At 44.4% G+C, this 23,357-nt stretch overlaps 1 protein-coding gene across 2 annotated transcripts in view; it reads right to left on the bottom strand.

Annotated features, from left to right (window-relative positions):
- Positions 1 to 23,357, bottom strand: part of LOC106575900 (ADP-ribosylation factor-like protein 13B) — a 207,008-nt gene that overhangs the window by 181,654 nt on the left and 1,997 nt on the right. For both annotated transcript variants that reach the window (XM_045714220.1, XM_045714221.1), the window contains exons 2-6: positions 16,981 to 17,051; positions 16,483 to 16,588; positions 16,165 to 16,308; positions 14,754 to 14,859; positions 13,595 to 13,797 (exon numbers count right to left, since the gene is read on the bottom strand). In XM_045714220.1, coding sequence (XP_045570176.1) covers positions 13,595 to 13,797; positions 14,754 to 14,859; positions 16,165 to 16,308; positions 16,483 to 16,588; positions 16,981 to 17,051 — 630 coding nt within the window. The remainder of the gene's footprint in view (positions 1 to 13,594; positions 13,798 to 14,753; positions 14,860 to 16,164; positions 16,309 to 16,482; positions 16,589 to 16,980; positions 17,052 to 23,357) is intronic.

The raw sequence follows: 23,357 nt of genomic DNA, 5'->3' as shown, positions 1-23,357 counted from the left end.
CCTAATCAGCTGGTTAATGTTCCCTAATCAGCTGGTTAATGATCCCGTCACTAAGGTGGATATCTCTCCTAATCAGCTGGTTAATGATCCCTAATCAGCTGGTTAATGTTCCTGTCACTAAGGTGGAAATCTCTCCTAATCAGCTGGTTAATGATCCCTAATCAGCTGGTTAATGTTCCCTAATCAGCTGGTTAATGATCCTGTCACTAAGGTGGATATCTCTCCTAATCAGCTGGTTAATGATACTGTCATTAAGGTGGATATCTCTCCTAATCAGCTGGTTAATGATACTGTCATTAAGGTGGATATCTCTCCTAATCAGCTGGTTAATGATCCCTAATCAGCTGGTTAATGTTCCATACACTAAGGTGGATACCTCTCCTAATCAGCTGGTTAATGATCCCTTCACTAAGGTGTGATATCTCTCCTAATCAGCTGGTTAATGATCCCGTCACTAAGGTGGATATCTCTCCTAATCAGCTGGTTAATGATCCCGTCACTAAGGTGGATATCTCTCCTAATCAGCTGGTTAATGATCCAGTCACTAAGGTGTGATATCTCTCCTAATCAGCTGGTTAATGATCCCATCACTAAGGTGGATATCTCTCCTAATCAGCTGGTTAATGATCCCTAATCAGCTGGTTAATGTTCCTGTCACTAAGGTGTGATATCTCTCCTAATCAGCTGGTTAATGATCCCTAATCAGCTGGTTAATGATCCTTTCACTAAGGTGGATCTCTCTCCTAATCAGCTGGTTAATTTTCCCTAATCAGCTGGTTAATGTTCCTGTCACTAAGGTGTGATATCTCTCCTAATCAGCTAGTTAATGTTCCTGTCACTAAGGTGGATATCTCTCCTAATCAGCTGGTTAATGATCCCTAATCAGCTGGTTAATGATCCTGTCACTAAAGTGGATATCTCTCCTAATCAGCTGGTTAATGATCCTATCACTAAGGTGTGATACCTCTCCTAATCAGCTGGTTAATGATCCCTAAACAGCTTGTTAATGATCCTGTCACTAAGGTGGATATCTCTCCTAATCAGCTGGTTAATGATCCCTAATCAACTGGTTAATGATCCTGTCACTAAGGTGGATATCTCTCCTAATCAGCTGGTTAATGATCCCATCACTAAGGTGGATATTTCTCCTAATCAGCTGGTTAATGTTCCTGTCACTAAGGTGGATATCTCTGCTAATCAGCTAGTTAATGATCCTGTCACTAAGGTGGATATCTCTCCTAATCAGCTGATTAATGATCCTGTCACCAAGGTGGATCTCTCTCCTAATCAGCTGGTTAATGTTCCCTAATCAGCTGGTTAATGTTCCTGTCACTAAGGTGGAAATCTCTCCTAATCAGCTGGTTAATGATCCGTAATCAGCTGGTTAATGTTCCCTAATCAGCTGGTTAATGATCCTGTCACTAAGGTGGATATCTCTCCTAATCAGCTGGTTAATGATACTGTCATTAAGGTGGATATATCTCCTAATCAGCTGGTTAATGATACTGTCATTAAGGTGGATATCTCTCCTAATCAGCTGGTTAATGATCCCTAATCAGCTGGTTAATGTTCCATACACTAAGGTGGATACCTCTCCTAATCAGCTGGTTAATGATCCCTTCACTAAGGCGTGATATCTCTCCTAATCAGCTGGTTAATGATCCCATCACTAAGGTGGATATATCTCCAAATCAGCTGGTTAATGATCACTAATCAGCTTGTTAATGATCCTGTCACTAAGGTGGATATCTCTCCTAATCAGCTGGTTAATGATCCTGTCACTAAGGTGGATATCTCTCCTAATCAGCTGGTTAATGATCCTGTCACTAAGGTGTGATATCTCTCCTAATCAGCTGGTTAATGATCCTATAACTAAGGTGTGATATCTCTCCTAATCAGCTGGTTAATGATCCCTAATCAACTGGTTAATGATCCTGTCACTAAGGTGGATATCTCTCAAAATCAGCTGGTTAATGATCCCTAATCAGCTGGTTAATGATCCTGTCACTAAGGTGGATATCTCTCCTAATCAGCTGGTTAATGATCCCATCACTAAGGTGGATATTTCTCCTAATCAGCTGGTTAATGTTCCTGTCACTAAGGTGGATCTCTCTCCTAATCAGCTGGTTAATGTTCCCTAATCAGCTGGTTAATGATCCTGTCACTAAGGTGGATATCTCTCCTAATCAGCTGGTTAATGATCCCTAATCAGCTGGTTAATGTTCCTGTCACTAAGGTGGAAATCTCTCCTAATCAGCTGGTTAATGATCCCTAATCAGCTGGTTAATGTTCCCTAATCAGCTGGTTAATGATCCTGTCACTAAGGTGGATATCTCTACTAATCAGCTGGTTAATGATACTGTCATTAAGGTGGATATCTCTCCTAATCAGCTGGTTAATGATACTGTCATTAAGGTGGATATCTCTCCTAATCAGCTGGTTAATGATCCAGTCACTAAGGTGTGATATCTCTCCTAATCAGCTGGTTAATGATCCCATCACTAAGGTGGATATCTCTCCTAATCAGCTGGTTAATGATCCCTAATCAGCTGGTTAATGATCCAGTCACTAAGGTGTGATATCTCTCCTAATCAGCTGGTTAATGATCCCATCACTAAGGTGGATATCTCTCCTAATCAGCTGGTTAATGATCCCTAATCAGCTGGTTAATGTTCCTGTCACTAAGGTGGATATATCTCCAAATCAGCTGGTTAATGATCCCTAATCAGCTGGTTAATGATCCTGTCACTAATGTGGATATCTCTCCTAATCAGCTGGTTAATGATCCCTAATCAGCTGGTTAATGATCCTGTCACTAAGGTGGATATCTCTCCTAATCAGCTGGTTAATGATCCTGTCACTAAGGTGTGATCTCTCCTAATCAGCTGGTTAATGATCCCTAAACAGCTTGTTAATGATCCAGTCACTAAGGTGTGATATCTCTCCTAATCAGCTGGTTAATGATCCCATCACTAAGGTGGATATCTCTCCTAATCAGCTGGTTAATGATCCCATCACTAAGGTGGATATCTCTCCTAATCAGCTGGTTAATGATCCCTAATCAGCTGGTTAATGTTCCTGTCACTAAGGTGGATATATCTCCAAATCAGCTGGTTAATGATCCCTAATCAGCTGGTTAATGATCCTGTCACTAATGTGGATATCTCTCCTAATCAGCTGGATAATGATCCCTAATCAGCTGGTTAATGATCCTGTCACTAAGGTGGATATCTCTCCTAATCAGCTGGTTAATGATCCTGTCACTAAGGTGTGATCTCTCCTAATCAGCTGGTTAATGATCCTGTCACTAAGGTGTGATATCTCTCCTAATCAGCTGGTTAATGATCCTTTCACTAAGGTGGATCTCTCTCCTAATCAGCTGGTTAATGATACCTAAACAGCTTGTTAATGATCCTGTCAATAAGGTGGATATCTCTCCTAATCAGCTGGTTAATGATACTGTCATTAAGGTGGATATCTCTCCTAATCAGCTGGTTAATGATCCAGTCACTAAGGTGTGATATCTCTCCTAATCAGCTGGTTAATGATCCCATCACTAAGGTGGATATCTCTCCTAATCAGCTGGTTAATGATCCCTAATCAGCTGGTTAATGATCCAGTCACTAAGGTGTGATATCTCTCCTAATCAGCTGGTTAATGATCCCATCACTAAGGTGGATATCTCTCCTAATCAGCTGGTTAATGATCCCATCACTAAGGTGGATATCTCTCCTAATCAGCTGGTTAATGATCCCTAATCAGCTGGTTAATGATCCTTTCACTAAGGTGGATCTCTCTCCTAATCAGCTGGTTAATGTTCCCTAATCAGCTGGTTAATGTTCCTGTCACTAAGGTGTGATATCTCTCCTAATCAGCTAGTTAATGTTCCTGTCACTAAGGTGGATATCTCTCCTAATCAGCTGGTTAATGATCCCTAATCAGCTGGTTAATGATCCTGTCACTAAAGTGGATATCTCTCCTAATCAGCTGGTTAATGATCCTATCACTAAGGTGTGATACCTCTCCTAATCAGCTGGTTAATGATCCCTAAACAGCTTGTTAATGAGCCTGTCACTAAGGTGGATATCTCTCCTAATCAGCTGGTTAATGATCCCGTCACTAAGGTGGATATCTCTGCTAATCAGCTAGTTAATGATCCTGTCACTAAGGTGGATATCTCTCCTAATCAGCTGATTAATGATCCTGTCACCAAGGTGGATCTCTCTCCTAATCAGCATGTTAATGTTCCCTAATCAGCTGGTTAATGTTCCTGTCACTAAGGTGGAAATCTCTCCTAATCAGCTGGTTAATGATCCCTAATCAGCTGGTTAATGTTCCCTAATCAGCTGGTTAATGATCCTGTCACTAAGGTGGATATCTCTCCTAATCAGCTGGTTAATGATACTGTCATTAAGGTGGATATATCTCCTAATCAGCTGGTTAATGATACTGTCATTAAGGTGGATATCTCTCCTAATCAGCTGGTTAATGATCCCTAATCAGCTGGTTAATGTTCCATACACTAAGGTGAACACCTCTCCTAATCAGCTGGTTAATGATCCCTTCACTAAGGTGTGATATCTCTCCTAATCAGCTGGTTAATGATCCCGTCACTAAGGTGGATATCTCTCCTAATCAGCTGGTTAATGATCCAGTCACTAAGGTGTGATATCTCTCCTAATCAGCTGGTTAATGATCCCATCACTAAGTTGGATATCTCTCCTAATCAGCTGGTTAATCATCCCTAATCAGCTGGTTAATGTTCCTGTCACTAAGGTGGATATATCTCCAAATCAGCTGGTTAATGATCACTAATCAGCTTGTTAATGATCCTGTCACTAAGGTGGATATCTCTCCTAATCAGCTGGTTAATGTTCCCGTCACTAAGGTGTGATATCTCTCCTAATCAGCTGGTTAATGATCCTGTCACTAAGGTGGATATCTCTCCTAATCAGCTGGTTAATGATCCTGTCACTAAGGTGTGATATCTCTCCTAATCAGCTGGGTTAATGATCCTGTCACTAAGGTGGATATCTCTCCTAATCAGCTGGGTTAATGATCCTGTCACTAAGGTGGATATCTCTCCTAATCAGCTGGTTAATGATCCCTTCACTAAGGTGGATATCTCTCCTAATCAGCTGGTTAATGTTCCCTAATCAGCTGGTTAATGATCCCATCACTAAGGTGTGATATCTCTCCTAATCAGCTGGTTAATGATCCTGTCACTAAGGTGGATATCTCTCCTAATCAGCTGGTTAATGATCCCTAATCAGCTGGTTAATGATCCTGTCACTAAGGTGGATATCTCTCCTAATCAGTTGGTTAATGATCCCGTCACTAAGGTGGATATCTCAACTAATCAGCTGGTTAATGATCCTGTCACTAAGGTGGATATCTCTCCTAATCAGCTGGTTAATGATCCTGTCACTAAGGTGTGATATATCTCCTAATCAGCTGGTTAATGTTCCTGTCACTAAGGTGGATATCTCTCCTAATCAGCTGGCTAATGATCCCTTCACTAAGGTGGATATCTCTCCTAATCAGCTGGTTAATGATCCTGTCACTAAGGTGGATATCTCTCCTAATCAGCTGGTTAATGATCCTGTCACTAAGGTGTGATATCTCTCCTAATCAGCTGGTTAATGATCCTGTCACTAAGGTGGATATCTCTCCTAATCAGCTGCTTAATGATCCTGTCACTAAGGTGGATATCTTTCCTAATCAGCTGGTTAATGATCCCTAATCAGCTGGTTAATGATCCTGTCACTAAGGTGGATATCTCTCCTAATCAGCTGGTTAATGATCCCGTCACTAAGGTGGATATCTCTCCTAATCAGCTGGTTAATGATCCCTAATCAGCTGGTTAATGTTCCTGTCACTAAGGTGGAAATCTCTCCTAATCAGCTGGTTAATGATCCCTAATCAGCTGGTTAATGTTCCCCTAATCAGCTGGTTAATGATCCTGTCACTAAGGAGGATATCTCTCCTAATCAGCTGGTTAATGATACTGTCATTAAGGTGGATATCTCTCCTAATCAGCTGGTTAATGATCCCTAATCAGCTGGTTAATGTTCCATACACTAAGGTGGATACCTCTCCTAATCAGCTGGTTAATGATCCCTTCACTAAGGTGTGATATCTCTCCTAATCAGCTGGTTAATGATCCCGTCACTAAGGTGGATATCTCTCCTAATCAGCTGGTTAATGATCCAGTCACTAAGGTGTGATATCTCTCCTAATCAGCTGGTTAATGATCCCATCACTAAGGTGGATATCTCTCCTAATCAGCTGGTTAATGATCCCTAATCAGCTGGTTAATGATCCTGTCACTAAGGTGGATATCTCTCCTAATCAGCTGGTTAATGTTCCCATCACTAAGGTGTTATCTCTCCTAATCAGCTGGTTAATGTTCCCGTCACTAAGGTGTGATATCTCTCCTAATCAGCTGGTTAATTATCCTGTCACTAAGGTGGATATCTCTCCTAATCAGCTGGTTAATGATCCTGTCACTAAGGTGGATATCTCTCCTAATCAGCTGGGTTAATGATCCTGTCACTAAGGTGGATATCTCTCCTAATCAGCTGGTTAATGATCCCATCACTAAGATGTGATATCTCTCCTAATCAGCTGGTTAATGATCCTGTCACTAAGGTGGATATCTCTCCTAATCAGCTGGTTAATGATCCTGTCACTAAGGTGGATATCTCTCCTAATCAGTTGGTTAATGATCCCGTCACTAAGGTGGATATCTCTCCTAATCAGCTGGTTAATGATCCTGTCACTAAGGTGGATATCTCTCCTAATCAGCTGGTTAATGATCCTGTCACTAAGGTGTGATATCTCTCCTAATCAGCTGGTTAATGATCCTGTCACTAAGGTGGATATCTCTCCTAATCAGCTGGTTAATGATCCTGTCACTAAGGTGTGATATCTCTCCTAATCAGCTGGGTTAATGATCCTGTCACTAAGGTGGATATCTCTCCTAATCAGCTGGGTTAATGATCCTGTCACTAAGGTGGATATCTCTCCTAATCAGCTGGTTAATGATCCCTTCACTAAGGTGGATATCTCTCCTAATCAGCTGGTTAATGTTCCCTAATCAGCTGGTTAATGATCCCATCACTAAGATGTGATATCTCTCCTAATCAGCTGGTTAATGATCCTGTCACTAAGGTGGATATCTCTCCTAATCAGCTGGTTAATGATCCCTAATCAGCTGGTTAATGATCCTGTCACTAAGGTGGATATCTCAACTAATCAGCTGGTTAATGATCCTGTCACTAAGGTGGATATCTCTCCTAATCAGCTGGTTAATGATCCCGTCACTAAGGTGGATATCTCACCTAATCAGCTGGTTAATGATCCTGTCACTAAGGTGGATATCTCTCCTAATCAGCTGGTTAATGATCCCGTCACTAAGGTGGATATCTCTCCTAATCAGCTGGTTAATGATCCCTAATCAGCTGGTTAATGTTCCTGTCACTAAGGTGGAAATCTCTCCTAATCAGCTGGTTAATGATCCCTAATCAGCTGGTTAATGTTCCCTAATCAGCTGGTTAATGATCCTGTCACTAAGGAGGATATCTCTCCTAATCAGCTGGTTAATGATACTGTCATTAAGGTGGATATCTCTCCTAATCAGCTGGTTAATGATCCCTAATCAGCTGGTTAATGTTCCATACACTAAGGTGGATACCTCTCCTAATCAGCTGGTTAATGATCCCTTCACTAAGGTGTGATATCTCTCCTAATCAGCTGGTTAATGATCCCGTCACTAAGGTGGATATCTCTCCTAATCAGCTGGTTAATGATCCAGTCACTAAGGTGTGATATCTCTCCTAATCAGCTGGTTAATGATCCCATCACTAAGGTGGATATCTCTCCTAATCAGCTGGTTAATGATCCCTAATCAGCTGGTTAATGATCCTGTCACTAAGGTGGATATCTCTCCTAATCAGCTGGTTAATGATCCCTTCACTAAGGTGTGATATCTCTCCCTAATCAGCTGGTTAATGATCCTGTCACTAAGGTGGATATCTCTCCTAATCAGCTGGTTAATGATCCTGTCACTAAGGTGGATATCTCTCCTAATCAGCTGGGTTAATGATCCTGTCACTAAGGTGGATATCTCTCCTAATCAGCTGGTTAATGATCCGATCACTAAGGTGTGATATCTCTCCTAATCAGCTGGTTAATGATCCTGTCACTAAGGTGGATATCTCTCCTAATCAGCTGGTTAATGATCCTGTCACTAAGGTGGATATCTCTCCTAATCAGTTGGTTAATGATCCCGTCACTAAGGTGGATATCTCTCCTAATCAGCTGGTTAATGATCCTGTCACTAAGGTGGATATCTCTCCTAATCAGCTGGTTAATGATCCTGTCACTAAGGTGTGATATCTCTCCTAATCAGCTGGTTAATGTTCCTGTCACTAAGGTGGATATCTCTCCTAATCAGCTGGTTAATGATCCCTTCACTAAGGTGGATATCTCTCCTAATCAGCTGGTTAATGATCCTGTCACTAAGGTGGATATCTCTCCTAATCAGCAGGTTAATGATCTTGTCACTAAGGTGTGATATCTCTCCTAATCAGCTGGGTTAATGATCCTGTCACTAAGGTGGATATCTCTCCAAATCAGCTGGGTTAATGATCCTGTCACTAAGGTGTGATATCTCTCCTAATCAGCTGGTTAATGTTCCTGTCACTAAGGTGGATATCTCTCCTAATCAGCTGGTTAATGATCCTGTCACTAAGGTGGATATCTCTCCTAATCAGCTGGTTAATGATCCTATCACTAAGATGTGATATCTCTCCTAATCAGCTGGTTAATGATCCTGTCACTAAGGTGGATATCTCTCCTAATCAGCTGGTTAATGATCCCTAATCAGCTGGTTAATGATCCTGTCACTAAGGTGGATATCTCTCCTAATCAGTTGGTTAATGATCCCGTCATTAAGGTGGATATCTCAACTAATCAGCTGGTTAATGATCCTGTCACTAAGGTGGATATCTCTCCTAATCAGCTGGTTAATGATCCTGTCACTAAGGTGTGATATCTCTCCTAATCAGCTGGTTAATGTTCCTGTCACTAAGGTGGATATCTCTCCTAATCAGCTGGCTAATGATCCCTTCACTAAGGTGGATATCTCTCCTAATCAGCTGGTTAATGATCCTGTCACTAAGGTGGATATCTCTCCTAATCAGCTGGTTAATGATCCTGTCACTAAGGTGTGATATCTCTCCTAATCAGCTGGTTAATGATCCTGTCACTAAGGTGGATATCTCTCCTAATCAGCTGCTTAATGATCCTGTCACTAAGGTGGATATCTTTCCTAATCAGCTGGTTAATGATCCCTAATCAGCTGGTTAATGATCCTGTCACTAAGGTGGATATCTCTCCTAATCAGCTGGTTAATGATCCCGTCACTAAGGTGGATATCTCTCCTAATCAGCTGGTTAATGATCCCTAATCAGCTGGTTAATGTTCCTGTCACTAAGGTGGAAATCTCTCCTAATCAGCTGGTTAATGATCCCTAATCAGCTGGTTAATGTTCCCTAATCAGCTGGTTAATGATCCTGTCACTAAGGAGGATATCTCTCCTAATCAGCTGGTTAATGATACTGTCATTAAGGTGGATATCTCTCCTAATCAGCTGGTTAATGATCCCTAATCAGCTGGTTAATGTTCCATACACTAAGGTGGATACCTCTCCTAATCAGCTGGTTAATGATCCCTTCACTAAGGTGTGATATCTCTCCTAATCAGCTGGTTAATGATCCCGTCACTAAGGTGGATATCTCTCCTAATCAGCTGGTTAATGATCCAGTCACTAAGGTGTGATATCTCTCCTAATCAGCTGGTTAATGATCCCATCACTAAGGTGGATATCTCTCCTAATCAGCTGGTTAATGATCCCTAATCAGCTGGTTAATGATCCTGTCACTAAGGTGGATATCTCTCCTAATCAGCTGGTTAATGTTCCCATCACTAAGGTGTGATATCTCTCCTAATCAGCTGGTTAATGTTCCCGTCACTAAGGTGTGATATCTCTCCTAATCAGCTGGTTAATTATCCTGTCACTAAGGTGGATATCTCTCCTAATCAGCTGGTTAATGATCCTGTCACTAAGGTGGATATCTCTCCTAATCAGCTGGGTTAATGATCCTGTCACTAAGGTGGATATCTCTCCTAATCAGCTGGTTAATGATCCCATCACTAAGATGTGATATCTCTCCTAATCAGCTGGTTAATGATCCTGTCACTAAGGTGGATATCTCTCCTAATCAGCTGGTTAATGATCCTGTCACTAAGGTGGATATCTCTCCTAATCAGTTGGTTAATGATCCCGTCACTAAGGTGGATATCTCTCCTAATCAGCTGGTTAATGATCCTGTCACTAAGGTGGATATCTCTCCTAATCAGCTGGTTAATGATCCTGTCACTAAGGTGTGATATCTCTCCTAATCAGCTGGTTAATGATCCTGTCACTAAGGTGGATATCTCTCCTAATCAGCTGGTTAATGATCCTGTCACTAAGGTGTGATATCTCTCCTAATCAGCTGGGTTAATGATCCTGTCACTAAGGTGGATATCTCTCCTAATCAGCTGGGTTAATGATCCTGTCACTAAGGTGGATATCTCTCCTAATCAGCTGGTTAATGATCCCTTCACTAAGGTGGATATCTCTCCTAATCAGCTGGTTAATGTTCCCTAATCAGCTGGTTAATGATCCCATCACTAAGATGTGATATCTCTCCTAATCAGCTGGTTAATGATCCTGTCACTAAGGTGGATATCTCTCCTAATCAGCTGGTTAATGATCCCTAATCAGCTGGTTAATGATCCTGTCACTAAGGTGGATATCTCAACTAATCAGCTGGTTAATGATCCTGTCACTAAGGTGGATATCTCTCCTAATCAGTTGGTTAATGATCCCGTCACTAAGGTGGATATCTCAACTAATCAGCTGGTTAATGATCCTGTCACTAAGGTGGATATCTCTCCTAATCAGCTGGTTAATGATCCCGTCACTAAGGTGGATATCTCTCCTAATCAGCTGGTTAATGATCCCTAATCAGCTGGTTAATGTTCCTGTCACTAAGGTGGAAATCTCTCCTAATCAGCTGGTTAATGATCCCTAATCAGCTGGTTAATGTTCCCTAATCAGCTGGTTAATGATCCTGTCACTAAGGAGGATATCTCTCCTAATCAGCTGGTTAATGATACTGTCATTAAGGTGGATATCTCTCCTAATCAGCTGGTTAATGATCCCTAATCAGCTGGTTAATGTTCCATACACTAAGGTGGATACCTCTCCTAATCAGCTGGTTAATGATCCCTTCACTAAGGTGTGATATCTCTCCTAATCAGCTGGTTAATGATCCCGTCACTAAGGTGGATATCTCTCCTAATCAGCTGGTTAATGATCCAGTCACTAAGGTGTGATATCTCTCCTAATCAGCTGGTTAATGATCCCATCACTAAGGTGGATATCTCTCCTAATCAGCTGGTTAATGATCCCTAATCAGCTGGTTAATGATCCTGTCACTAAGGTGGATATCTCTCCTAATCAGCTGGTTAATGATCCCTTCACTAAGGTGTGATATCTCTCCTAATCAGCTGGTTAATTATCCTGTCACTAAGGTGGATATCTCTCCTAATCAGCTGGTTAATGATCCTGTCACTAAGGTGGATATCTCTCCTAATCAGCTGGGTTAATGATCCTGTCACTAAGGTGGATATCTCTCCTAATCAGCTGGTTAATGATCCCATCACTAAGATGTGATATCTCTCCTAATCAGCTGGTTAATGATCCTGTCACTAAGGTGGATATCTCTCCTAATCAGCTGGTTAATGATCCTGTCACTAAGGTGGATATCTCTCCTAATCAGTTGGTTAATGATCCCGTCACTAAGGTGGATATCTCTCCTAATCAGCTGGTTAATGATCCTGTCACTAAGGTGGATATCTCTCCTAATCAGCTGGTTAATGATCCTGTCACTAAGGTGTGATATCTCTCCTAATCAGCTGGTTAATGTTCCTGTCACTAAGGTGGATATCTCTCCTAATCAGCTGGTTAATGATCCCTTCACTAAGGTGGATATCTCTCCTAATCAGCTGGTTAATGATCCTGTCACTAAGGTGGATATCTCTCCTAATCAGCAGGTTAATGATCTTGTCACTAAGGTGTGATATCTCTCCTAATCAGCTGGTTAATGATCCTGTCACTAAGGTGGATATCTCTCCAAATCAGTTGGTTAATGATCCTGTCACTAAGGTGTGATATCTCTCCTAATCAGCTGGTTAATGTTCCTGTCACTAAGGTGGATATCTCTCCTAATCAGCTGGTTAATGATCCTGTCACTAAGGTGGATATCTCTCCTAATCAGCTGGTTAATGATACTGTCACTAAGGTGTGATATCTCTCCTAATCAGCTGGTTAATGATCCTGTCACTAAGGTGGATATCTCTCCTAATCAGCTGGTTAATGATCATATCACTAAGGTGTGATATCTCTCCTAATCAGCTGGTTAATGATCCCTAAACAGCTGGTTAATGATCCTGTCACTAAGGTGGATATCTCTCCAAATCAGCTGGTTAATGATCCCGTCACTAAAGTGTGATATCTCTCCTAATCAGCTGGTTAATGACCCCTAATCAGCTGGTTAATATTCCTGTCACTAAGGTGGATATCTCTCCTAATCAGCTGGTTAATGATCCCTAATCAGCTGGTTAATGATCCTGTCACTCAGGTGGATATCTCTCCTAATCAGCTGGTTAATTATCCCGTCACTAAGGTGGATATCTCTCCTAATCAGCTGGTTAATGATCCTATCACTAAGGTGTGATATCTCTCCTAATCAGCTGGTTAATGATCCTATCACTAAGGTGTGATATCTCTCCTAATCAGCTGGTTAATGATCCTGTCACTAAGGTGGATATCTCTCCTAATCAGCTGGTTAATGATCCCTAATCAGCTGGTTAATGATCCTGTCACTAAGGTGGATATCTCTCCTAATCAGCTGGTTAATGATCCCTTCACTAAGGTGTGAAATCTCTCCTAATCAGCTGGTTAATGATCCCGTCACTAAGGTGGATATCTCTCCTAATCAGCTGGTTAATGATCCCTAAATCAGCTGGTTAATGATCCTGTCACTAAGGTGGATATCTCTCCTAATCAGCTGGTTAATGATCCCTTCACTAAGGTGTGAAATCTCTCCTAATCACCTGGTTAATGATCCCTTCACTAAGGTGTGATATATCTCCTAATCAGCTGGTTAATGATCCTGTCACTAAGGTGGATATCTCTCCTAATCAGCTGGTTAATGATCCCTTCACTAAGGTGGATATCTCTCCTAATCAGCTGGTTAATGATCCCTTCACTAAGGTGGATATCTCTCCTTATCAGCTGGTTAATGATCCCTAATCAGCTGGTTAATGATCCCGTCACTACGGTGTGATATCTCTCCTATTGTCTACTGTATTGTCCCTGCTCTGTTTCTTAACCGCCATTTTAAACATGTACATGATACTGCAACACAAAGTCCCCAGGGGCATTGTAAAGTCAGTAAAGTTCCTCTCTCCTCCTCACCTCTCCTCCCGTATCCTTCGTACTCTCTCCTGTCTCTCTTTCTTCTCCTGTTCCTCCTGAGCTCTCTGTTCGGCCGTGTCCTTATGGACGCGTTCAGAGATGGCTTCGTAGTCTTTAGCTATGTTGTTGAGCAGCCAGTTGAGTCCGTTCTTGATGGACTTGTCCCCCTTCTTACCATAGGCCAGAACAGCAGAACACGGCTCCTGAAAACACACAGGAAGTCAGACGGCTAGAGAGACAGAGAGGATTTCATGTCACATAACATTTGTTTTATTAACTCATATTTTATTAGACAGCTATTCTCACAAGATGGAGAACAACACGGGGGTTATTGTTGAAACCTGGAGGAACTCTTTCCTAATATAAATGTATAAAGAACACACAATCCTGACCAGCTGCAACAACATACAGCCTCATAGCCACAGTACTGCAGGTGAAGTATAACAAGGTACAGCCTCATAGCCACAGTACTGCAGGTGAAGTATAACAAGGTACAGCCTCATAGCCACAGTACTGCAGTTACTGCAGGTGAAGTATAACAAGGTCCAGCCTCATAGCCACAGTACTGCAGGTGAAGTATAACAAGGTACAGCCTCATAGCCACAGTACTGTAGGTGAAGTATAACAAGGTACGGCCTCATAGCCACAGTACTGCAGTTAATACAGGTGAAGTATAACAAGGTCCAGCCTCATAGCCACAGTACTGCAGGTGAAGTATAACAAGGTACAGCCTCATAGCCACAGTATTGCAGGTGAAGTATAACAAGGTACAGCCTCATAGCCACAGTACTGCAGGTGAAGTATAACAAGGTACAGCCTGATAGCCACAGTACTGCAGTTACTGCAGGTGAAGTATAGCAAGGTACAGCCTCATAGCCACAGTACTGCAGGTGAAGTATAACAAGGTACAGCCTCATAGCCACAGTACTGCAGGTGAAGTATAACAAGGTACAGCCTCATAGCCACAGTACTGCAGTTACTGCAGGTGAAGTATAGCAAGGTCCAGCCTCATAGCCACAGTACTACAGGTGAAGTATAACAAGGTCCAGCCTCATAGCCACAGTACTACAGGTGAAGTATAACAAGGTACAGCCTCATAGCCACAGTACTGCAGTTACTCCAGGTGAAGTATTGAGAGACAAACCACAGCATCACTCACGATCTGACAGAGACACTTGTTCTCGTTCACGAGCTTCTCCAATGACAGGTTCTCGATGATGTCTGCCTCAGCCAATGCCCCGTCCCGATCCTGCTTGTTAGCCAATCTGTGGAGCCGACAGGGATATGTCAGAAACAGGTGTCAGAATGCAGGTGGTGTGTGTGTGTGTGTGTGTGTGTGTGTGTGTGTGTGTGTGTGTGTTGGTTCTTCTATCCTTGTGGGGACCTACAATCTCAGAAAGCCCCGACAAGGATAGTAAAACAAGGAAAATTCTCCCTCGTCCCAATTTTAAGCTTAGGAGGTTTAGGGTTACAATAAGGCTTAAAATTAGGGTACGAGGTTAGTGGTTACGGGTTAAGGTTGGGGAAAATAGATTTATTTGAATAGAAATTAATTTTAGGTCCCCAGGAGGTTGAGGATGTGTGTGTGTGACAGAAACATACGGTGTGGGAGGAGACACCTCATGATCAAACGCTGCCAGTCAGGGAAATGGAATTAGTTGGATTCCTGCTAACATGAATTCGCTTTCCCAATATGTTGTATAGAATATAATACGCTACTTTAAAAAGAAACAGACACAGGAGACAAGAGACGGGAGACGGGAGACAGACAGACTCTAAGCTATCACGATGTCCTCTCTGTGGACAGTCAGACAGACAGACAGTAACTCACACTAGGTCAGGTTTAGAGCTCAGACAGACAGTAACTCACACTAGGCCAGGTTTAGAGCTCAGATAGTAACTCACACCAGGCCAGGTTTAGAGCTCAGACAGACAGAGTGACCCACACTGGGCCAGGTTTAGAGCTCGGACAGTAACTCACACTAGGCCAGGTTTAGAGCTCAGACAGACAGTAACTCACACTGGGCCAGGTTTAGAGCTCAGACAGACAGTAACTCACACTAGGCCAGGTTTAGAGCTCAGACAGACAGTAACTCACACTAGGCCAGGTTTAGAGCTCAGACAGACAGTAACTCACACTAGGCCAGGTTTAGAGCTCAGACAGACAGTAACTCACACTAGGCCAGGTTTAGAGCTCAGACAGACAGTAACTCACACTAGGCCAGGTTTAGAGCTCAGACAGACAGTAACTCACACTAGGCCAGGTTTAGAGCTCAGACAGACAGTAACTCACACTAGGCCAGGTTTAGAGCTCAGACAGAGTAACTCACACTAGGCCAAGTTTAGAGCTCAGACAGACAGTAACTCACACTAGGCCAAGTTTAGAGCTCAGACAGACAGTAACTCACACTAGGACAGGTTTAGAGCTCAGACAGACAGAGTAACTCACACTAGGCCAAGTTTAGAGCTCAGACAGACAGTAACTCACACTAGGACAGGTTTAGAGCTCAGACAGACAGAGTGACTCACACTAGGCCAGGTTTAGAGCTCAGACAGACAGAGTGACTCACACTAGGACAGGTTTCCCAGCGATGCGAGGGTGTCGCAGGACCTCAGCCATGGTGTCCCTGGTCTCCTGTATCCTCTGGACATCACTGGAGTCCACCACGAACACCACCCCGTACGACTCGCTGTAGTAGTTCTTCCAGATGCCCCTGAGCACATTTACATTGGGGTCGTTTAGCAGACTCTTATCCAGAGCCCCTCATAAGAACAACCACATATCACAGACATTGCAAGTAGACACCTTTGTTTAAAATAGTCATATCAGCAGAATCAGGGCCGGAAAGTACAGGTGTGAGTGTGAGAAAGACAACGAGTATAAAGACCTGATCCTCTTTCCTCCGCCCAGGTCAAAGATGGTAACCTCAAACTTCCCCTGCTTCAGATCCACCTTGGAGAACCCTACTGTAGGGGCAACATCCTCTGGGCTCTCTGTGATGGAAAACACACACACACACACACACACACACACACACACACACACACACACACACACACACACACACACACACACACACGCGCGCACGTTCAGCGACGAAGAGAACGAGCCCCCCCCCTAAAAAAACACATCTTACATTTCTAATAAAGTAGAATAGAAGTGAGTGATTCAGAGTCGAGATGTCTTCCCTGTGGCTCAGTTGGTAGAGCATGGTGTTTGCAACGCCAGGGTTGTGGGTTCGATTCCCACGGGGGGCCAGTACAAATAAAATAAAAAATAAATAAAAAGAAAATGCATGAAATGTTTGCATTCACTACTGTAAGTCGCTCTGGATAAGAGCGTCTGTTAAATGACTAAAATGTAAAATGCAAGATGACACACTGACCTCCCTGGATCCCGCGTACTGTAGCAGTCTTCCCAGCGTTGTCAAGTCCAACCATTACCAGTGTTATTTTCCTAAAAACACCACAGAGAAGATGGATTACGACAGAGATGACTCAGGGACTTAAATGGAGGTGTGGTAGGAGAAAGACATGCAGGAAAATGATAGGAACAACATTCACAAGGGAGGGGGGGTACTCTACAATATGTCATGTGACTCACGTGTCCCTTCTATAAAGCATAGAGAACAACATTAGTAAGCAAGACATATTGGGGGTGGCAGGGCAGCCTAGTGGTTAGAGTGTTGGACTAGTAACCGAAAGGTTGCTGGATCGAATCCCCGAGCTGACAAGGTAAAAATCTGTCGTTCTGCCCCTGAACAAGGCAGTTAACCCGCTGTTCCTAGGCCGTCATTGAAAATAAGAATTTCTTGTTAACTGACTTGCCTAGTTAAATAAATAAATAAATAAATAAATAAATATATCGATTTTATAGCTTGAGCCACTTCCAAAGAAAGCATTAAACATTCAACGCCAGTCTCCAAACAGAAAGGATGAATAATCTGACATTAGCCTAATGCATCGGTCAGGCAGGCAGACAGGTACTGCCCTCACCTCCACCCTGTCCTTCAGATGTTACTGGTTAAGGTGGTCACTGTAAGAGGGGCTTAGCCAGCAGCCCAGGCCACTAATACAGCTCCTTCCTCCCCTCTACCTTAGGGCTGCCCAGGCCACTAATACAGCTCCCCCCCTCTACCTTAGCCAGCAGCCCAGGCCACTAATACAGCCCCCCCCTTAGCCAGCGCCCAGGCCACTCCCACCTTAGCCAGCAGCCCAGGCCACTAATACAGTTCCCCCCTCTACCTTAGCCAGCAGCCCAGGCCACTAATACAGCCAGTCCAGACCCAGAGACCAACTGACCCGACGGACAGTCCTCTGGAGCCAGGACGACTTCATGTGGAAGCTTCAACCAGTCCAGACCCAGAGATCAACTGACCCGACGGACAGTCCTCTGGAGCCAGGACGACTTCATGTGGAAGCTTCAACCAGTCCAGACCCAGAGACCAACTGACCCGACGAACATTCAGGGACAATAACTAGTAACCCACAAGATGTCCCCTCAAATGTACAGTACGCCACCATGACGGATAACGTGTCATACATACACACACACCCACTGTACAGGCCAGGCCCAGAGAGCAGCAGGATTAGCTAGGGATTTCCTTAAGTCTCTCTACAGTGGGACACGTGTTCTTACGATACTCTGCCTGTTTAGCGTCAGAGGGGTCGCTGTCTCACCTCCTTGACGCTCTTTCTTAAAACTGATTTTTTTTACAATTAATATTTCCTTGATTCCTCACATCCTCTCTCCTCACCTCCTTCTCAAAACTCGTTGAAAGAAAGAAAAGGTCAGAGTGGAGAGGACCAGGATATTGGATATTTTTTCCCCAATGCATTTTGTGGAGGGGCGAAGAGTCCGGACATGAGGAATCGAGGAATTAGGAAAGAGCCCAGGGGTAATCAAAGAGCGAAGCAGCAGTGACAGAGACCAGGCCACTTCTGATACAACATCTAGAGTCCTTAAACCTGTCCTAGAATCCTGTCCTTAAACCTGTCCTATACCACTTCTGATACAACACCTAGAGTCCTTAAACCTGTCCTAGAGTCCTGTCCTTAAACCTGTCCTAGAGTCCTGTCCTTAAACCTGTCCTATACCACTTCTGATACAACACCTAGAGTCCTGTCCTATACCACTTCTGATACAAAACCTAGAGTCCTGTCCTACACCACTTAACTCCAGGCCTGAGGCCCAAATGACATCCTACTCCCTATATACTGCCCTACTTCTGAACAGAGCCATTTAGGATGCAGCCCAGGGAGCCATTTAGGCCAGGCTGACTCACAGGACTAGACAGCAGGTGGTAACTAACAGGGAAGTACCTTCACCTCAACACAGTGGAGCATCTAGCACCCTATTCCCTATATACTGCACTACTTCTGAACAAAGCCTTACGGGTCCAAAGTCCTGACTAGGGAGCCATTTGGGACGCAGCCCAGGCCACCGAGGCCAGGCTGACTCACAGGACTAGAGAGCAGGTGGTAACTAACAGGGAAGTACCTCATCTCAACACAGCGGAGCCTGGAGAGCATCCAGGAGGGAACAACATGGCTGCCGTGCCCGTGGAGCCTACCACACAGGGGTGTGTCACTCAGTCACATACTCAAATCAAATGTTATTGGTCCATGCACATATTTAGAAATGTTAATGCGAGTGTAGCGAAATGCTTGTGTTTCTAACTCCAACAGTAATATCTAACTAAATGCTTGTGTTCCTAGCTCCAACAGTGCAGTAGTATCTAACTAAATGCTTGTGTTCCTAGCTCCAACAGTAATATCTAACTAAATGCTTGTGTTCCCAGCTCCAACAGTGCAGTAGTATCTAACTAAATGCTTGTGTTCCCAGCTCCAACAGTGCAGTAATATCTAACTAAATGCTTGTGTTTCTAGCTCCAACAGTGCAGTGATATCTAACTAAATGCTTGTGTTCCTAGCTCCAACAGTAATACCTAACTAAATGCGTGTGTACCCAGCTCCAACAGTGCAGTAATATCTAACTAAATGCTTGTGTTCCCAGCTCCAACAGTGCAGTAGTATCTAACTAAATGCTTGTGTTCCCAGCTCCAACAGTGCAGTAATATCTAACTAAATGCTTGTGTTCCCAGCTCCAACAGTGCAGTAATATCTAACTAAATGCTTGTGTTTCTAGCTCCAACAGTAATATCTAACTAAATGCTAGTGTTTCTAGCTCCAACAGTAATATCTAACTAAATGCTTGTGTTTCTAGCTCCAACAGTGCAGTAATATCTAACTAAATGCTTGTGTTCCCAGCTCCAACAGTGCAGTAGTATCTAACTAAATGCTTGTGTTTCTAGCTCCAACAGTAATATCTAACTAAATGCTTGTGTTCCCAGCTCCAACAGTGCAGTAATATCTAACTAACTGCTTGTGTTCCTAGCTCCAACAGTGCAGTAGTAGTGCTGCAGGTAAAACAAGGTGATTTAGGCCTTTCTGAGGATTAGAGAAATTCAATGTCTACTGTGTGTGTGTGTGTGTGTGTGTGTGTGTGTGTGTGTGTGCTTGAGATATATATAGTGTATTATATCTATCTACACAAAAGTACGTGGACACCCCTTCCATTCAGAAAGTATTCAGATCCCTTGAGTTCTTTCCACATTTTGTTACGTTACAGCCTTATTCTAACATGGATTAAATAAACATCTACACACAATACCCCATGATGACATCACCACAATACCCCATAATGACATCACCACAATACCCCATAATGACATCACCACAATACCCCATGATGACATCACCACAATACCGCATGATGACAAAGTGAAAACAGGTTTTTAGAAATGTTGTACAATTATTAAAAATAAAAACACCTTATTTACATAAGTATTTAGACACTTTGCTATGAGACTCTAAATTGAGCTCAGGTGCATCCTGTTTCCATTGATCATCCTTGAGATGTTTCTACAACTTGACTGGAGTCCACCTGTGGTAATTCAGTTGATTGAACATGATTTGGAATAGCACCTACCTGTCCTATATAAGGTCCCACAGTTGACAGTGCATGTCAGAGCAAATACCAAGCCATGAAGTTGAAGGAATTGTCCATAGAGCTCCGAGACAGGATTATGTCAAGGCACAGATCTGGGGAAGGGTACCAAAACATTTCTGCTGCATTGAAGGTCCACAAGAACAAAGTGGACTCCATCATTCTTAAATGGAAGAAGTTTGGAACCACTCTTTGGAAAGACTCTTCCTAGAGCTGGCCACCCGGCCAAACTGAGCAATCGGGGAAGGGCCTTGGTCAGGCGGACTTGAACCCGATCGAACATCTCTGGAGAGACCTGAAAATAGCTGTGCAGCAACGCTCCCCATCCAACCTGACAGAGCATGAGAGGATCTGCAAAGAAGAATGGGAGAAACTCCCCAAATACAGATGTGCCAAGCTTGTAGCGTCATACCCAAGAAGACTTGAGGCTGTAATCGCTGCCAAAGGTCTGAAAACATCTTACAAACTAACAAGCTGTGTTTCGGGTACATTACACTTAAATTTAAAGATGAATTGTGATTAATACAAAAATGGTGAAACATTGGTGGTTTAGTCAATACATTACTGGGAGCTTCATATAGAGAGAGTCTCTGTATTGGTATAGCCTACAGTTTACTGGCCGTCAGGTCGGCCCCTCCCCCACCAACTGTTCCGGCCGTCAGGTCGGCCCCTCCAACTGTTCCGGCCGTCAGGTCGGCCCCTCCTCCTCCACCAACTGTTCCGTCCGTCAGGTCGGCCCCTCCTCCGCCACCAACTGTTCCGTCCGTCAGGTCGGCCCCTCCTCCGCCAACTGTTCCGGCCGTCAGGTCGGCCCCTCCTCCGCCAACTGTTCCGGCCGTCAGGTCGGACCCTCCTCCGCCAACTGTTCCGGCCGTCAGGTCGGCCCCTCCTCCGCCAACTGTTCCGGCCGTCAGGTCGGCCCCTCCTCCGCCAACTGTTCCGGCCGTCAGGTCGGCCCCTCCTCCGCCAACTGTTCCGGCCGTCAGGTCGGCCCCTCCTCCGCCAACTGTTCCGGCCGTCAGGTCGGCCCCTCCTCCGCCAACTGTTCCGGCCGTCCGGTCGGCCCCTCCTCCGCCAACTGTTCCGGCCGTCCGGTCGGCCCCTCCTCCGCCAACTGTTCCAGTCGGCCCCTCCTCCGCCAACTGTTCCGGCCGTCAGGTCGGCCCCTCCTCCGCCAACTGTTCCGGCCGTCCGGTCGGCCCCTCCTCCGCCAACTGTTCCGGCCGTCCGGTCGGCCCCTCCTCCGCCAACTGTTCCGGCCGTCCGGTCGGCCCCTCCTCCGCCAACTGTTCCGGCCGTCAGGTCGGCCCCTCCTCCGCCAACTGTTCCTGCCGTCAGGTCGGCCCCTCCTCCGCCAACTGTTCCGGCCGTCAGGTCGGCCCCTCCAACTGTTCCGGCCGTCAGGTCGGCCCCTCCAACTGTTCCGGCCGTCAGGTCGGCCCCTCCAACTGTTCCGGCCGTCAGGTCGGCCCCTCCAACTGTTCCGGCCGTCAGGTCGGCCCCTCCAACTGTTCCGGCCGTCAGGTCGGCCCCTCCAACTGTTCCGGCCGTCAGGTCGGCCCCTCCTCCGCCAACTGTTCCGGCCGTCAGGTCGGCCCCTCCTCCGCCAACTGTTCCGGCCGTCAGGTCGGCCCCTCCTCCGCCAACTGTTCCGGCCGTCATTGGTTGTGTAGAGCCAGCTGTTCACCAGATAAACCCATCCCATTGGTTGTGTAGAGCCAGCTGTTCACCAGATAAACCTACCCCATTGGTTGTGTAGAGTCAGCTGTTCACCAGATTATCCCACCCATCCCATTGGTTGTGTAGAGCCAGCTGTTCACCAGATTATCCCACCCATCCCATTGGTTGTGTAGAGCCAGCTGTTCACCAGATTATCCCACCCATCCCATTGGTTGTGTAGAGCCAGCTGTTCACCAGATTATCCCACCCATCCCATTGGTTGTGTAGAGCCAGCTGTTCACCAGATTATCCCACCCATCCCATTGGTTGTGTAGAGCCAGCTGTTCACCAGATTATCCCACTATCCCATTGGTTGTGTAGAGCCAGCTGTTCACCAGATTATCCCACCCATCCCATTGGTTGTGTAGAGCCAGCTGTTCACCAGATAAACCCATCCCATTGGTTGTGTAGAGCCAGCTGTTCACCAGATAAACCCACCCATCCCATTGGTTGTGTAGAGCCAGCTGTTCACCAGAAACACCCCATTGGTTGTGTAGAGCCAGCTGTTCACCAGATAAATTGACTTACATTGGTTTTGTGCTGTAAATGCTAAACATCAGAGATATTGACTTACATTGGTTTTGTGCTGTAAATGCTAAACAAATCCAAAACTTGGATTGCTGTCTTGTCCATCGACTGATTACAGGGTAAGGAAAACAACATACCAAATGTCATTTTGTAATTTGGGTGAACTATCCATCATAAGACAACATTTGAGGTTTGAAAACATTTGACAAACTTAACATTTGAGTGTAATGTCCCTTTACGGGTTGTGTAATAATATAAGTCTAATAAACTTAACAAATCTGATTTAATCTAAACCTCTTCTTAATAAGATTGGCAGATAAGGAAAGAGATGGGTGCTGCACCCAAAACTCAGGTGGAGAAGCAGAGAGAGGAACAGAACTTCACAGCTGCTTGAGGACTACAGAGGAACGGAGAGAGGTTGCAAACAAGTGTGTTATTAAACCTACTCCTGTCTATACAGAAATAAATACAATAATTCTAAATAGGCAACTAAGGCGTGATTTGGCC

The sequence above is a fragment of the Salmo salar genome, unplaced genomic scaffold (genome assembly GCF_905237065.1).
Source record: "Salmo salar unplaced genomic scaffold, Ssal_v3.1, whole genome shotgun sequence".
Taxonomy (NCBI): domain Eukaryota; kingdom Metazoa; phylum Chordata; class Actinopteri; order Salmoniformes; family Salmonidae; genus Salmo; species Salmo salar.
Note: the sequence above shows the minus strand (reverse complement) of the source record. Positions and strands in the feature narration are given on the sequence as shown.